The 18,632-nt window shown below is 30.8% G+C and overlaps 1 protein-coding gene across 3 annotated transcripts in view; it reads left to right on the top strand.

The window, feature by feature from the left end:
* Vps35 (Vacuolar protein sorting 35) overlaps positions 1-18,632 on the top strand; it is a 51,367-nt gene that overhangs the window by 19,743 nt on the left and 12,992 nt on the right. For all 3 annotated transcript variants that reach the window (XM_076496635.1, XM_076496629.1, XM_076496623.1), the window contains 8 exons: positions 239-437; positions 1,190-1,313; positions 1,903-2,088; positions 9,369-9,585; positions 11,785-11,978; positions 13,153-13,249; positions 14,269-14,417; positions 16,631-16,838. In XM_076496635.1, the coding sequence (XP_076352750.1) occupies positions 326-437; positions 1,190-1,313; positions 1,903-2,088; positions 9,369-9,585; positions 11,785-11,978; positions 13,153-13,249; positions 14,269-14,417; positions 16,631-16,838 (1,287 nt within the window). In that variant the 5' untranslated portion in view covers positions 239-325. The remainder of the gene's footprint in view (positions 1-238; positions 438-1,189; positions 1,314-1,902; positions 2,089-9,368; positions 9,586-11,784; positions 11,979-13,152; positions 13,250-14,268; positions 14,418-16,630; positions 16,839-18,632) is intronic.

Raw genomic sequence — 18,632 nt, forward strand, 5'->3', positions numbered from 1 at the left:
GACTTTGCAAATTTGTTTTCACAGTCATTGGGTCTGGGTTTGTTGTGATTTCATGTTATTCAATTTAGACCTAATAAACAACATATGCATTTATCTTTTATAATATTCTAGTTATTTTAATCCATAAAATGCTGTCTTCTTTATGCTCTATTTCATTACATATTTAAAAATTTCCCACCAATGTGTTTATACGAGAACATTTCCTGAAATGTAACTACAACATTTGTTTATATTATAGCCTCAGACACCACAACTCTCACCTCAAGAAGAACAGGACAAGTTGTTGGATGAAGCATTAGGTGTTGTGAAAGTCCAGGCTTTTCAAATGAAAAGATGTCTAGACAAAAGTAAACTAATGGAGGCTCTAAAGCATGCTTCCAACATGTTGGGAGAACTACGAACTTCCCTTCTTAGCCCTAAAAGTTACTATGAACTTTGTATCCTTGTTGTTTAAATGTGTTAAAATAGTACTGCATTTGCTTATTTAACATTAAGTCTCTGAAACATGCTTTAAGCATCTTAGCCCTAAAATTACTATGGAATTTGTATTCTTCCCAATTATACATATTAGAGTAGCACTGCATTTGTTTGTTTTTAATATTAACTTTCAATCAGAGCAACCTACCTAATTAAAGTGAAACTAAAAATCTACCTTGTAATGTGTTTAGCTAATTAAATAACCTTTTTTGTAAATTCTTGTGTATAAAGATTAAAGTGAATTGTTTTATCATTTGGATACCCTAGGTGCTAATATTTTTGACTATAAATGTAATAATCACTTGGGCAGCTTAGGAGATTTAGGTTAACTCAACCTGTATGTTAAGTTCACATTGCAAAACAATCTTAAATAAAAGCATAATAAATTAGATATGAATATTTTGACCAATACATTACTGAAAGTTAAACACAAGAGTATACCCTATACACAAAACAGACTAGCTGCTACAATTAATGTTTGTTGGAAAATGTAGACTCAGTTACGTGTGAACAAATACCCTCTTTCTAATAACAGCAACTAATAAGACAAATGTCATAATTGGTTGAAGTACTGTTGTGTATTATATTACATTTTATAATTCTTATCATTTGAGATCTAATCATTTTTTGTTTTCTATGATCTGATTTTGAAGCTCCATGTATTTAATTTATGACTTATTAGTTTGTAAAATTCCTTGATTCACCAAACCAGACATGGCAGTGACAGATGAACTGAGGCACCTGGAGCTATATTTATTAGATGAGTTTCAAAAGGGGCACAAAGTAGCTGATTTGTATGAGTTGGTGCAGTATGCGGGCAACATCATTCCACGGCTGTAAGTGTGTGTTGTTGCTGGTAAAAAACAAAACAAAAAAACTGTACATTACATTAATAAAGCTAAATAATATTTCTCTTCTTCAGTTGTCTCTTTATTACCTATTATTATTATTTCATTGTAATAAAGTGAGCTGTTAAGAGTTCTTCTGTGTGCAAATATTTTTATTGATTGTTTTACTTTCTAAACTAATATCTAAGTTTGGTGGTGACATTATATCAATGTCACCGAACTGTCTGTTCTTTGTATTGTACCTGATAGGAGAATGGTTTAAAGGATTATACTTTGTTTTAATTAATTATTCATTTCCAAAAATAATAAATAAATTACTATAGAAAATTGTTGCTTAAATTCTAATTTGTTTTTACCTTTGCAAATGTTTTTTTTTTTTTTCATATAAAATTAAACTGTGTACAAATTCAACTGAATTCAAGATGGAATAATACATGGGTCAACTGGATAAAAATGCAATTATTATTTAGTTAATTTCTCTACAGTTAGATGATTTGTTGATTTCTATTCTAACAACTTTGATGAATCACAAAATGAAGTTAGTTAATTATTGTTTTGAACTGTTGGATTTGGACAGGTACTTGTTAACTACTGTAGGTTTGGTATACATGAGGACCAATGAACATTCTAAAAGAGATATTTTGAAGGACATTGTTGAAATGTGTCGAGGTGTTCAACACCCACTTCGAGGGCTATTTCTCCGTAACTACTTACTTCAATGTACACGCAACATCCTTCCAGATGCTGATGAAGAGAATGCGGAGTAAGGTTTATTGAACTCTAATTTCTTTATGTCCCAACTACAATTAATTTGTACACATAATTGATCTTTGTTAGTTTACATGTATAATTAAGTTGGATTGTATTTAAGACAATGCAAGGTAATTTTAATTTTTGTTCAAAATGTAATAAAGTTTGCCAAAATAGGTAATTTATTGTTGACTTTAAGATTTTACTTAGAAAGTACATTAAAACAAAGAACTTGTTTTTAAAGTAAAAGTAATAGTATTGAAATTTATACACCTGAATTTTTCATCAAGAAATATCCAAAGTTTTCTAAGATAGATTATTCATATGTTCTATATATTTCAAGTGAACTTGAGGACTGAACACAAACGTTGAATGACAAAACAAAGTTTTTTTGAATACTCAGACTTTAGTGATTTACTTTCTGAAGAAAATAATTTAGATATGTATATGTTGTAGAAAAATGAAGATGTATAAAATTTCCTGCTTTATTTATCATTAAAATTAAGTTTGGTTATCTCTGAGTAAAGGAAAATGATAGGCAAAAATAGTATAATAAAGTCAAGTAATCTAGATATTTGTGCTTATTGACTAACTGTTGGAACTTGCTTTGACTATATGCTTCAGTAAGGATGTTAATCTGTTTTAACTGGCCCCCTTCATTTGCTTTCTGTATGCTTTTTCTCACCCATAGATATAAAATACATAAGGAAGTTTATCATTTGAAAAACTGTCTTAGGAAACTATTAATTATGTATCATTTTATTTTTTCAGTTAGGTATTGCACTTTCATTATTCAATCTTATCAAAAACTATGTGGATTTTTTTTTTTTAACTTGCACGTTTGGTAATTATGAAGTTCACAGAAAGTAATAAGATGTATGTTGAAAGTGTTTGATTCTTTCAGAAATCTGTTTTGAACAACTATTCCAAAAATGTATTCAGCATTACTTCACTAGTTCTCTCTATGCTGCTAACCATAAGCATTACTTTAATATTTATTACAGACTTTTGCATATTAAATCTTTCTAAATAGTGGAAAACTTTAAAACAAAAGCTGGCTTCTAAAAGTACTCAGACTTGTGTTATTTCTGGTTTATTTTTTGCTCCATTGTTATTTCATGGTATCATGAATGTGTTTAGGGTAATGATTAATGTAGTTTAAAGAATAAGATAGCTACTGCAAATAACAGCTGATTAACAGAAAATAAGTTTAAATATTAATAGACCCAAAAAATTTAGAATAATGCTGAACTCTTACAAGAAATATATCTACAAGGTTGAAGCAAATTTTGGTTACTGAATTATATTAATTCTGATACAGTACTTATTTCCACTTACAAGATTAGCTATTCTCATTCAGAGCTGCTCTCACATGAGAACTTTTTCTTTATGGATGTCATAAGCATTGCACTCTCCTCTTGTGGGAACATTATGTTCCAACATGTTTCTCATGCAAATCATCATGCATCATCTATTGGCCAGTAAATGGCATAGTATGCACATATGATGCATCTGACAACTACTTCATTATTTTATTGAACCTTCACTGCTCCATTGGTAGAGTTCGTATTATGTTATGCTTTATTGTTTATATTTCACAGAATGTTTAACTTTGTTTTCCTCACAAGGTGGTTCGTTTACAACTTTGTTAGCCCGACATAGCCAGGTGTTTAAGGCACTCGACGTATAATCTGAGGGTTGTGGAATCGAATCTCCATCTTGTCAAACATACTTGCCCTTTCAACACTTTCAAGTAATGTGACAGCCAATCTAACTATTTGTTGGTAAAACAGTGGTCCAAGAGTTGGCAGTGGGTGGTGATAACTAGCTGTCTTCCCTGTAGTTTCACACTACTAAATTAGGGTTGGATAGCACAGATAGTCCTCCTGTAGCTTTGCACAAAATTAAAAAACAAGCAAACATACAACTTTGATTTGTTCAACCATCTAGTTTTTCAAATTTATCTGTTGATTCAGTTTCCTTTATTTCTACTCTCATTATGTGAAACATTTTTGTGTAGTGTCTTCTGAAGTTAATCTTACCACTTCTGAGGGTTCCACCAGCAACTAGTGTTTTTTTTGCAGGCACTCAGACAATGGATTTATCTGCTGTGTTGTGCACAGGGAAGTTGAAAGTTACAAGATCCAGTTTTTCTCCCCAGATTTTGTCATGGCTTCTACTGAAATTGCTGAGCCTTGCTGGCTGATGAGGACTTTGTATTTTCTACATTTTAAGTTTGCTGATCATCCCCATTTTTATCATGGGGATTCTCCTTTGCCTAGTTCATTCTTCATGATTTTTCTGTCTAGGGTTTGTTTTCTTTTATTTCTGTCACTTATTTTTTTTTTGCCATGTCCATAGTTGTCACATACTTTTTTTTCACCTTTTGTTTTCAACTGATTTTCAGATTATTGCTGTTCTATTAATCTCCTATTTACCTGAGGAGATTAACTTTTCATAACCCCTATGGTCTTCTGGTCAGTTTTACCTTTCTTACTGTTGAGTGCTCTATATATGGAGGATCTCAAATCTCTTGTTAGTCTTTCACTTAAGCTTCTTTGGTATCTTTTTCCTTACATCAGTTTTCAGAGGATCTCCACAGATATTGAGGGATTTTTGCCAATACCCTTCACTTTCTCTCCTCCATTTTAGCTTATAGTTTATCCTCACTTCTGGCCTTACATATGTGTTTTCTTTGTTGTTGGGAACCTTCTAGGTAGGGACACAGTTTTGTTTTGAGTCACTTTACCTTACTTGTGTCTCAAAATTTGTCTGTCTTCAATCCAGTTCCTGACAATATTATGCTGCAGATGGTGTCAGCCTGCTGGCAGTCTACCCTCAACTTTTATAGCTCATTTGTCTCGTCCAAGACCACAAATCTCCTGTTCTACTTCCTCCCAACTCTTACCTGTTCTTTCATTTCAGGGTTCTTGTTTTTAATGGAGTACCAACCATCACCACCGGTACTGGTGACTACTCAGTGTTTGGGTCCTGTGGGAACTTGACTGTTGGAGTTTCTTCTTTGCTGGCTTTCTTCATTGACAACCAATGGTTACTAAGGGTTCTTTTAGAGAGTTTATTATCCAGTTTTTTCCCCCTTCTTGTTTGTCATTACCTATTTCTCTTCCTCCTCCTTGAGATCCTGTGACATGCCTGCTTCTATCAGAGATGATTTGAGTTTTTCTTTGCATTCAGCAATTGATTTGGTTCCTCAGATTTTCTTCTTGTCTTTTGGGTTTTTTTTGTCCACAAGACAGTCGGAAATTTACAGCTGGTCATAGATTCCTTTCCTCAACTGCCTTTTCATGCTCACCATGGAGATTGTTTTTCTTTCATCCTGGGATAGATATTTTCATTTAGGTGATAGATGACAATAAGAGTGGACAGTGTCCATTGTCTACCTCCACCTCCCATTAGATGTTTTGTCACATTGTATGTGCTGTTTCTTGTCATTTCAATAGAAGTGATTGCACTTCTATTATTAGATGATGAAGTGGCTTATTGTAGCTCACTCCAAACAGAAATCATCCTCTTACTCTCACCTTCTCTTTTCTGCAGCAATTTTAGTGGACTGGTTGTTTGATCTAGGGGATCCTTCCTTTGATCCACTCTATCCCTGTGTATTTGAGGGTCTTCTTCAACACCAACATCTGTCAAATTTACCTTCTCCTTTATATCTCTGTTCCATGGACTTTTTGTTCATCTTGTGATTTTGGCTTGGTCTCTTTCTACTTGCAATGTTTTGTTGCTTTTGGGAGTGTGGTCTTTATTAACTGCTTGGATTCTTCATGGTTGTGTCCATGTGAGATCCCTGTGGTGGACACTTTACGTATGATGGAACCTTTGTATTCTGTCACCATTTACCTTCTTCCCTGAGTGATTATCTGCAAAGGTGGTTTGACTAATCTCGTACATCAGTGAGTTTGGCAATTCCTACATCGTATCTGGTTACACATCTGTTTGTGGATGCTTTCATTCAGGAATATAGGGGTTGGGCCAATCACCATGAAGCTTCAGGTCATTGGTCTGCAGCAGATGTTGTCTTATATGTTGATTTTATCAGCTCTCTTATGGTTTGTCAAGTATTACATCACTTCCTTTCTCGTGCCTATTACTGTCTGGTGATGACTTTATTTGGACAGATCTATTGGAAGTGGCTTTTAAAGACCAAAAAGGATTCACCTGGTCTAGACTTTGGACTTTTGTATTGGACCCTTACACATCATGTTGGTCTTATTGTGTGTCATGTACTAGGTGTTTTCAGTCCAGTTGCAGATTGTCTTTCATACCTAGACCCAATCTATTCCACTGAGTGGTCAGTCAGTCCACTTGTCTTCACAGACCTTTGCCATCTATGTAATTCTACCCAGTTGGATGCTTTTGCCATACACAGTTACTTCTCTTTTGGTTTCTTGTCCTCCTTGCACATGCTCTTGCTGTCAATGCATTCAGCCAGGATTGGCCTTACTTATATATTTCTGATTACTTCATTAAGTGATTTTGTCAGTACACTACAATCCTTGAGTTCTCCTGATTGCATCCCATTGTCTAGCATAACCTTAGCTCTAATGTCTATTCCTCTCACCACCTGTCCCTCTTCTACTATCTTCACCCTTCTGGATCGAACTCAATTCCTTGCTCTGTATCTCCCTTCTCCATCTGCATGCCTGGTTTTGGTCTAATCCTTGATGTAAAAATCTAGTTTCACATGTTGAGTCATCTCCCTGTTAGCTATTTCTATTCATCTATCTTTTATGGAAATATTTTGTGTAGGTAGAAGGGCTTCTGTGTTGGTAAGCTGGCAGACTGTTGACTAGCTTTATGTAGCTTTAGTTGACATAATTTCTCAATTCTTTTTTACCATGGATTTTTGGTCTGTTTGCTTGCAGACATTATAGGTCTGTTTAGTTTGCAGTTGATGTTTCACATACCCTTTTCCATTCTACCTATTTTTTCCTTTCTCTCTAATACCATGGAGGCTTGGGGGGTCTCCTTTTCTTCTCTTTTCATACTTTTTATCTCCCATCTCTACTCTTGTCCAGACCCAAATAGACTATCCTGTTTTGGCCCTATTGTGTGGTATAGCATGTACATTTAACATCCAGAGTAAACATAACTGTTTTTTTATTCTCTGGTAATCCTATCCCTTCTCCTTTCACCTTCTCACCTATGAAATGCATTTACATTCTGGTCTCTTTGGCCTACTACTTTCTACCCACTTCCTGCTGTACCTAGTTCTACATGTCCTCCCATAAAATTTGCCACCTCACATTTCCCTCATTTCCTATCTTCATTGTCCTTTGGAGGAGATTCTCCACACTGTGTGTGGACCATGGCTAGTATGTTTGTCTTCAATTCTCTTCATCTTACCACACTTTAATATGTGTTGGGGTTTCATCTTCCACCTGTGGCCATACTTTTGACTTTGGAGTGACTTTCAATGGTAAGTTTTGTTTCTTTACCTCTTTTCTAATGGTCTTTCTTTATTCCTTTTTCAAACAGATCCTTGATTAGATATTCCTTAACAACAAAATCTCCTCTGTGCACTCCCCCAACCCTACTGTGTCTTGAGTCAAAAACATGATATGGTCTGCTTTTCAAAATATATGGTATGCTGGTCGCCCATTGCACAGTTTTTGGTGATGACAGTTCTTCTTACTTTCTATTGTGTTTTATCCCCCTTCTTCAAGTGGAGTATAGTTTCAAGCTGCTAGAATGGTAGACCATGGAGGTTTCCTCCTGAATGGTTTTTCAGTATACAGTTGACTATAGCCATTCAGTCAAGAATAGGGTGGTGGTGTTCTGCTGGGTTGTAGATGTGATATGGCTTTCACAGAAGTTGATCCATCTCCTTCCTGGCTGATGTGACTTCTCAATCCTATATACTCCATCATAGGAGTTGACCATCATCTTCCTGGATGGCTTGGCCTCGTGTACATACTGTGTTGGTTAATAGATGACACACCATTTGCATGAGAGACATGTTGGAATGTACTATTTTAATAAGGGGAAAATGCAAGACTTGTGGCATGTGGAAAGAAAATGTTTGAATATAGAGGACAGCAATGAAAAAGGATAGCTAATTTTGTGAAAGGAGGTAAATGCCTGTAGGAAATACATTTTTGATATAGGAAAACCATAACTTTTCAATTCTAAAAGTGTCTGAGAAACATTTGATAACCTAAATGATAAGGTTGTGATAAAAAATCAGGACTATTGGTAGTGCCATATTATAAATTATAATATACAGAACAACTGAAAATATTAATATGCATAAGAAACAAATAATTCAAAATATGAAAAACATACAAATAAATATTTTTGAAATATTCTAGAAATTGGAGCTTGACTTGTTTATCAAAAAATTAAAATTCTGTGAATGCTGTGTTCACTTCTTGTGTTAACCTGAATTTAGTTACATTTATTATCTAGTAACAGAATAAGTACTTCAAACTCTCAATACAAAAGTTGTTATAATTATAAACATTATATTATTTTTCCATAATAAGTTAATAAATCATATAAATAGGTACATCTAGAAAAAGAAGGGGAGGTGACAGATAAAAATTAGAGAATTGCATTGGTCAATTATGTCTTCCATCCTCTGTCTCTCTCTCTCTCTCTCTCTCTCTCTTTTTTATAAAAACAAAATATTCACTGCTGTCCAAAAAATTTACTTTTCTTTACCTGGTAAGTGAAGTTTCAGAGAGAGAAATAGTAAGTGTGAGAACTTTATATCATTTAATAATTTTAGAAGTTTATTGTACATATTTTTAGGTTTTATTTAGTTATTTATAATCTGTTTCATTTATATGAAATATACTTAATAATAAAGCATTTTAAAATGTACATGTATCATTTTGTTTAATTTAGAGTGTTCATTTACCAATATAGTAATATCTTCATATATTTGAGCAAAATTAAACTATCCAATTAAAATTAGAGAACTAAATATTATTAAATTACAATGTATATACCAGGGAAAAGTAACAACTACTAAATTAATTGAATCACAAAAGTAATTATTAGAAATATAAACTGATTGAGCATTTGGTACAAACTTAGGTGATCTATTTAAACCTTAAAGATTACAGTGAATTATACAGCACACAATAAACAAGCTGTCATGAACATATATGTTCATAATTTAATGATAATATTCTATAATGAATGTTTCCTTGTTAAGATTTTGGTTATGTCTATGATTAAACAGCTGTATGCTTGCTTTCAAATAATTCCTAGGATCTGATCAAACCCAAATTGTTTACTTCATCCTGTTTTCATTATTTCTAGACATGCTGAAACTGTTGGAACAGTAAAGGATTCTGTTGATTTTATCCTCATAAACTTTGCTGAAATGAACAAACTGTGGGTGCGCATGCAACATCAGGGACACTCCAAGGAAAAGGAGAGGAGAGAGCAGGAGAGACAAGAACTACGCTTGCTTGTTGGGACAAATTTGGTTAGACTGTCTCAGTTGGAGAGCATTGATGTGGAAAAATACAAAAAGGTTTCTTCTGTATTTTTTTTGTTTTAGATTAAAACTGAAAATTGTTTTCATGTAATTGAGATGTTTTTTATCATTTTTGCTTAAAGATTTGTCTGTGACTTGATGCTTTATCTGTTTTTAAAGTACTTGGACTTTACTGAAACAACAGCATTATCTCGGTGAATGTGGGACAGTAAATATTAATTAACATAATATTATTATGACAAACTCCACCAGCAGAACAACTCAAATTCCTGAAAGAATGAGGCATTGATTGAAAATAAATTGTTTTTGTTATATGTAGGTGACAATCTTCTTTCACAAAGGATAAACCCATGCTTTTGAGTAATACATTGCTGTCATAATTTCTTTACATGAGGCATTCATTAAGCTTTGGATATTAATTACATAGTTTGGATTTATTTATTATGTTTTGTTTTACTTGTTTCTGTATAGTACTGTGTATATAATATTATGCAAAATAAGGTGAATATATAAACAAAAAACATTTACAAGAGAATGCATACAAACTTCTAGGTTTCACAAAATACCATGGCAGGTTTGGTATATTAATTAAAAAAATTGTGGTATATAATAAAACTTGTAATAACAGTATACATTTCATCTCTTATACAATGATTTTAAATTTGGAGAAGAAACGCAAACAAAAAACAACTATCTGGCTTTCCTACATTTAGTTCTAGAATGAACTCTGTGTCTGAAACAATCATACAGTTTTCAGGGCTAAGTATTATTTTAAAATTGAGTCTTAAATCATATTCTAGTAAGATATTAATCTTTATAAGTAATATAAAATTTTGTAAATAAATTTGATGCGTTGTGAAATTGCATGAAAATTAACTAATGTGAACACGCACACTCTTAAATTCTAAATGTTAAACAATGAGGCTATTTTAATATTTTTGCTAAAGAATAGTTGAAACATTGTTATATTCTTTAAATTGCTATTGTTTGAATCCCTGTTTGTGTTGTTTAATACATGCGTAATTACATCATGCCCAATATTCCTAGTAGAAGCATTGCACGTTTGCAGTTTTCAGATTGTTTTACTATTACTGAAACAGTGAATATATGGTATCGGTTTTGCAAAATACCAAACAAAAAATGAAAAACCAGAGTAATGAAATGATGAAATAGCGTATTTTAATCACCATAAGAATGTAAGAACAGTATATTACAGTTAGCTTTTTGTAGATTGCATTTCCCACTGTGAAATGTACTTCATGTAGATTGATTGTGTTACAGAAATTTTTATTTTGACAAGTAAAGTTCCAACAAATATTATTTACTCACACATTCACAAGTTTATACAAATATTTTACATAAAATATTCTGTAGTTTTTTATATTTATTCAACTTTGTTGTTTTCTCTCTTTTTTCAGTCATACATAATCTGTAAAATTAACATGGTTTGATATTTACATGAATACTTAACTGCAATCAGTTCTGGAATGTAACTACGTTCTTGGCTTTTGAATGTTAATTTCAATACCAAAACCTCCTTTATTGTAAATTCTTGTGTATTTGATAATGGTTGTAACAGTAATCGAAACATCGTACCTGTCATAAAAACTAATTTTACTGTAAAAGCTGTAAATTGTAATAAATTATATATCATACCTTATGTTGACTGATAAATATGATAATACCCTTGACGACAAATAAAATTCAGAATAACTACTGTTTTAAAAATTGTACAAATGTGTATCTGTATTATTGTATATGAAATGTGCAGGCTAAATATGACATTGAAAGATAAATGTTTATTGATCTGCATGGGTGAGAATTTGTAATTATTTATTCAGTAAATATTTCATTTTGATTATATACTGCAAGATTTTTTAGGACCAGCCAGAGTACAATATTTGGATAAAATACACAAATCATTATTACTATTTTGTTAAACTGAAGTTGTATCTTACATAATAGGCACTTGCTGTCCATTGTAGTTTATTCCTCAGGAATACCATTCCTAAACAATCTGTCAAAGAATAGCTGTTCTCTCTCTCTTTTTGTTTTCACTTCTGATTTTTATAACTTTTTACCATTTTTCACCTTTTTTCATAACTTTTTCCCTAGTTCTTGACTTTTGTTTGAACTTTTTATTATTTGTTTGACTTATTACATCACCTGTTATCTCCATTACTCATCATTTGACTTACTTGAGTTTTTCTTCTTTCGTAAATGTTTTCTTTATAGATAGTTCTTCCAGGAATCCTAGAGCAAGTTGTAAGCTGTAGAGATGCTATAGCACAAGAATATTTAATGGAGTGTATCATTCAAGTTTTCCCTGATGAGTTCCATCTGCAAACTCTAAATAGCTTTTTGAAGGCGTGTGCTGAACTACATCAGAATGTCAATGTCAAAAACATTATTATAGCACTGATTGACCGGTATTAAGAATTTTTATACTGTAATAGATTTTATTATTTCATAAGAATAAATTGTAATTTTAAGTGAAATATTAATTTTATTTAATGAAACAGTATTTTCTGTAAGCTGGTACTATTTATTTTAAAGTATGCTTTTATGTATAGTTCACATGATGTTCCCAAGTACCAGAAAATTTGAAAAATTTTCAGTTTATATTAAAACCAAAGTGTGAGAACTGTACACAGTTCTATAGTGCTAATTTAGAATATTTCTGGTCAGATCATTTCTGTACAATTACTTAATGCATCCTAAAGATAATTATAGATGTAAAGTGGTTGTATTGATTGAATAGTTTATTTTAACTATGGCTGCACACTATATTTTGATGTGTGAATTATATTTATAATTTTTATCATAGAATACAGTCTGTTAAAAATAAAAGTGAATTTGACAAAGATTATAATTTCACCATTTACTTAATAAAGTAAATATAGATTACGTGCACCTAAACTGAAATCTTTATCGTGAATAACAGTAAATAGATAAACACTTTACTTACTGATATAACCAGTGAACTTGGCAGATAGCCCAATGTGGCTTTGCTATAAGAAAACACATACTGACATAACTATTTTAATTTATTTTAGTGGCTAGGGACTGGATTATCTACATTTCTGTCATTGAAAGAGAGGACATAATATTCTACATTAAATGTTTTTGTTCAAATATTTCACTTTTCTCTAAAGAAGGGAAAACTACAAGAAGGTGAGATACACACTAAGGTTCACAGAGTAATAACATATGGATATTTCCAGTTAGATATAACCATGAAGATTCACAAGAAGTTTCGTTAGTGATTAACACCAAAACAACAGCAGAAACAATGAACATTTGGCACGTGTGTGATGTTTGTGTTCAATAATAAACAAGCTATATTAAACAGGGTAGATTATTAGGTTGCTTATTCTTGTTTGTATCTAAGTATTAATGTGTTAGTGGTATACTTTTCTAACTATCTGTCTGTTATAAAAACATTTCTTATAAACCTTCTATATTTGTTGATTTTTTTAGCATTATAGTATTTTTCAGTACATTTCAATAAGTATGAGAAAGTACGATTACATATTTTAGCATTTATGACATGCTTTAGTCTTCTGTGATAAAAACTACATTTTTAATATTGATTTGTGTTAGACTTGCTGTGTTTGCTACAAAAGAAGATGGAACAGGAATACCTCAGGATATCAAATTGTTTGATATTTTCTCTGAACAAGTTGCCCAAATTATACAAGTAGGTAGAGATATTTTTGTTCAAATTATATTTATTTAGTGAGGCTGGACATGGCCTGGTGATTAGCATGACCAGGTTACAAAGTTGAGAATTCTTGGTTTGCATTCCATTGCTAAAAAATGCACTTTGTGGTTGTTGGTATGTTAAAAGAATGATAGTAAAATTCTATTATTTGGTTAGACAAGAGTTGAGTAACTGACTTCAGTATGAAAATTGTACAATACTCACCTTAAATTAGTCTGTTTTTAGCATGAAATCAAAATTAATTAAAAAAAGTTTCATACATTTATGTCTTACTATTAATTTTGAATCAGTGGTGAATGAAGAAAAATGTGAAAAAATATATATACAATTTTATCACAAATAATAGGCCTGTTGATTCCATTGCTTTGCTAACTTTCAGTTGTAACACTTCAACATTAATTTTTTCTCACTTCTATGCATATAAATAATATTTCAAATAGACTTGTTTGTCTTCACTATCCAGGCTAACTAATGAATTCTGAAATTGAAGGAAAATCCTTGTGAGAAGTGAATTGTGGCAGACAAAAATAGATAAATAATGCTATGTTTACACAGCTTTGTTTTGAAAGTCATAATGGACTGATTAAAAGGAAAATAAAAAACTTTTGCTGTGTAGCATGACTTTCAAACACATATTAGGTCTATTGGAACTGGCTGATGTAATTTATGCTGAAGATTGTTGTTCAGAATGTTACCTTTCTTCATTATGATGCTATCTTCCAGAAATTGGTTATAATTAATAAAAAGTTAGATTTATTCCATTTATGAATTACAAAATAAACTTTAATTTTAAAGGTGCCTTTAAAACCACTAAAATATCTATTAATTTTATGTTTTAAAATTTAGAATTGTTCTTACTTATTTTTCTGTGTCTTGCAAGGCTATCCCACTAGAAAGGAAACCAGTTAAGATTCAATGTATTTATGTGTGTTTTAGCTTCAGTGGTTGTCTCACCTGAAATTAATTTAAATTTGATATTTTTATGTATACTTTAGTCTCGCCAAGATATGCCAGCAGAAGATACTGTCTCTCTTCAAGTGTCTCTAATTAATCTTGCCCTCAAATGTTATCCAGAACGATTTGATTATGTTGACAAAGTCCTTCAGACATCAGTAGATATATTCCAGAATCTGGGCATAAAAAGGTAAAAATTACAGGATTTTATCCAGATTACCTTGAGTTTTTAGAATACATAATCTGGAGAAAAAACAACAAACAAAGAAACAAAAATTCACTTTATATACCAAATATACACTTGTTGTTAAAATTAAAGTTTTGAAATACAACTCCATGTTACAGGTTGTATACGGTATTTTTAACACTTACCATTAAACAAAAAATTATGAAATTATACTTGTAGTGAAATATAATGTAGTGATTGGAACAATTTATAATGGGAAATTTTAAATATGAGTTGTTTTCATGTACATTTGAAAAACTTTGCCACTAATAAAACTGTAATTGAGTAAACTATGACAGATTCACAAGTACTAGTAATGTGCATAAAGAATAGTTTTATTATGTTTTCATTCTTTTGCTTTCAAGTTGTGTTATAAATATTTGGTTGTATTATTGGATGTAGGATATTGTGAAAAGTAAATGACAATAAATATATTTTGAATTTTCTTCACATATACATTTTAACTAACTTCAGAGTATAATTTTAAAACCTATACTTCCCCACAGTATGAAATAAATAATTCTGTAACTGTTACATGAAAGACATGGCTTTTTTAATTTAAAACACTTGGACTCATTGCTGCTGATTTTATAAAACATAGGAACTAGAGTATTTCCATGAGTTATTTAAGTTTATTTGACAATGTCCTTTATACATGTGAAATTTAACACTCTAATAACTTAGACTAATCCACTTTGTGAACAAGTATTTTTTTAGTTAAACATGTTTATTTAACAGGTTCAAACATTTTGCAAAACAATTTTTGTGAAAAAGTGTAAACATGTTCAGTATCATAACCCTTAAGTTAAAATAACTGCAGTGATGCTGCATTTTCATCAACTGTTTTATATCCATAACAAATTTAGATAAGTTATTACCCAAGTCTGTATGTATAGGGAATAAAGCTGAACTGATGAGTGTCAAAAGAATAGTTAGTATTGAAGTAATTCATAATTTTAAATGTAATATTATATGTATGAATAGATGTGCAGTTAATTCATAAAACACCTGTTGACTAGTTTTATTTCATGTTTATTCTCACACCTTTTAATGTAATTTGGTTCATTAATAAACTTTTCCAGAGATTTGTAAAAAAAAAACTTTCATGCATCCAGTAATCTAAATTTGTATCTATGTAGGCATTAGGGTATCTCCTACTTTATTTTATATAGTGAATTCTTATTTCTTTAATACTGATTTGTTACTGAGCTTTATATTTCCTTTTAAGTTCATCCTTTTCTCTGTAACTTGAGACTTTCTTCTGAACTGAGATATCTTTCTTGTTGTCATCATTATCATTTCCTCTGTTAGAATTTTTTTAGTTACCTTAGGATGTCATCATTTAGACACATCAGTTTTCTTGTTTTTTTCTTTATGCCTTTTCTCCATCTACTTCTGTATTGTTTTTTTTACAGGATCCTTTACAGTAGATGTCTGTGACTTGTTGGCAATAAATTTTAACAATAAACAACAAAACACAGTCCACTTGTTTGAAAAAAAAATGAATTTGAAGAAGTCTTGAATGTGTACAAATGTTGGTTATGACAGTTGTATCAAAAGCTTTAAATAATTCTCTTCTTTCACAAAGTCCACACAGTCTGGTTTAATTATTTTAGGAAGGACACACTTGAAAAAAACAAATTATTATTTTTTACTCTGTTATTAAAATACACTTTGAGATTTTACCACTAAATACTCTTTAAACTCACAATCACACAGTGTAGTTTTATCTGTCAACCTAAATTTATGGATATTTATACCCTAACAGAGGTCTAGAATGTTCCACATAGTATTAGATATTATGATGCAATAATACACCATTAAAACAATAAGAAAAACTCAGTATTCTAGTAACATGATACAATAATATAACAATAATCAATTTATAACTAGCAAACTAAACATGTGATTCATAAATTGTAATGTAAACAAACTATTTATTCTAAAAATTTCATATCTAACATCATAAAAAAATAATGTCCAATTAATATTAAATGTCATCCTTCCATTTGGTATATAATTATAAAAATATAAGTTTTGTAGTTTCTATTCATTTTGTAGAGAATGAACATTTTCTGAATCCAAAATATTTCAAGTTTAAAACTGTGTAATATGTGATTAAATTAGATGCCAGGGCTGTTGTGTTTTTATAAGTGATGTGTACTTGTATTTTTTAGGGTTGAATATAACACTCCAGTTGCTAAAGAACTGCTTAGACTGCTGAAAATTCCAGTTCAGATCTACAACAATCTTCTAACAGTCCTGAAGCTGGAACACTTTGGATCCATGCTTGATTTCTGTGACTACCACAGTCGCAAGACTATGTCCATATTTGTGCTTAATAATGCTCTAGAAAATGAAACTTTAATTCCCACCTCAGAAGAGGTAAGTTTTCTGTTTGGTGAAATACACTTTGTAGAAGGATGTACAAGGGGTAATAAAAAGTATATTTCCTTAAAAAGAGTAAGGGTAATATCAATTCCACCATTCATGTAGTGTATATTCAACAAATTAGGAACTATCCTTATGCTTTTTTTTTTGTACAAGAAGTAACTGAAAGGAGTAACTGATGCTATTCTGTATATAAAACAGTGGTTTTGTCTAGCCATAGTAAAATATTTTCAATTCCAATTTTTCATAATTATGTTTACAGTTAAATATCATAATTTTCTCCAGATGCTTGTTTTATTAGTAAATGAAATCTGATTAATAATGTTTCTTCAATAGCTTAACCTTAGTTGGATTAACTGACAAAGGCTTTACAATTTTGCATATATCATCCTTATCTTGTATATATAAATCGGAAGCTACATTGTACCATAAAAATTACTATCTGTATTTATTCAACTAACATAGTTGAACTCCTGATTGTTGAATATTAGAAATTTATCAAAACACACACATGAACCTGAATAAAATAACTTCCTAAGGAAACATCCTTTTTTTCCTGAGCAACATTATTTTTGATGAACTCATAGATGGATTAAGTTTATATCTGTTCATGGTTTGTAGTCTTTAGGTAGATAAGATTTTTACACTAGTAATGTATATTTTTATATTGATCTCTACAGTAGTAATGTTTCTCACAGTTTTCAGGTGTCTTGCAGTACTAATGTTTCTTTAGTCTGTTGATAAACCTGGTTTTTTATTGAAGAAAATTTCTGTAATATGCAGATCTGGTTTATGCAAAAGTAGTTTTTATAACCTGATCTGTACAATAGTAATGATTTTACCATTTTTAGGTGGATCATTTACAGTAGTAGTATTTTTAAAGTCAAGATGTATCTGATTTTTACAAAACTAAAGTTTTTATAATCAGGTTACGCTAGTAACGTTTATGAGCCTGTAGGTGGATCTAATTTTCATAGAATTAATATTTTTGTAATTTGATGATAGATCAGATTTATCTATTTAGTTATTTGCTGTATTATCTGTACTGTCTTAGTATCTAGTTCTGTAGTTACAGTAACTTATAGTAATTTATTTCAAATGAAAGGCTACTTATCTCTGATACTTCAGAGTAGAGTAGCTTGTTATGTATGTATATATACCTATCTTATAAGTCAGTATATTCTAAAAAGTGTATTAAATTAATTAGATTTATTTAATATTTTGGTTAATTTTTAGTTTCAATCTGTATAAGTAGTGTGCTTTTATCAGAAATTAATGTTGTTTTCATCTTTCCTCAAGTGGTTTTAATTTTACATTAATGTTTGTGATGTATTTTGGATTAATATGTATGCTTATATTTTTGTTCAGTGTAAGTAGATCTGATATTTATATTGGTAATGTTTCCATGTTCCATAGCTGGTTCAGATTTAAAGTTATTACTCAAGTATAAGTAAAATTTGAGAGGAATGCTGTTACTGTTATTAAAATAAATGTCAAATTATTCTAACATGTTAATAAACTTGTGCATAGAAGTTGGATGTTCCAAAACTGATACTTCACACACTGATTGAGCTTCAGTGAAAATGTTTTTATAGTTACCTTCATGTTCTGTCTCCCTGTGTCATGTATTATTTGTCAGTTATTGGTGAAGTTGATTTTAGGTTGCATATAGTGTTTGTTTTATGCAAAAGTTTTGTTAAATTGTGCTTTTGATGTAATTAGTCACAGATCAGTGAGGTAATTAAACTGATTGTATATTTAATAAAGGAGTTAAAGTATAGTGATCTT

Source organism: Tachypleus tridentatus, chromosome 1, assembly GCF_004210375.1.
Source record: "Tachypleus tridentatus isolate NWPU-2018 chromosome 1, ASM421037v1, whole genome shotgun sequence".
Taxonomy (NCBI): Eukaryota; Metazoa; Arthropoda; class Merostomata; order Xiphosura; family Limulidae; genus Tachypleus; species Tachypleus tridentatus.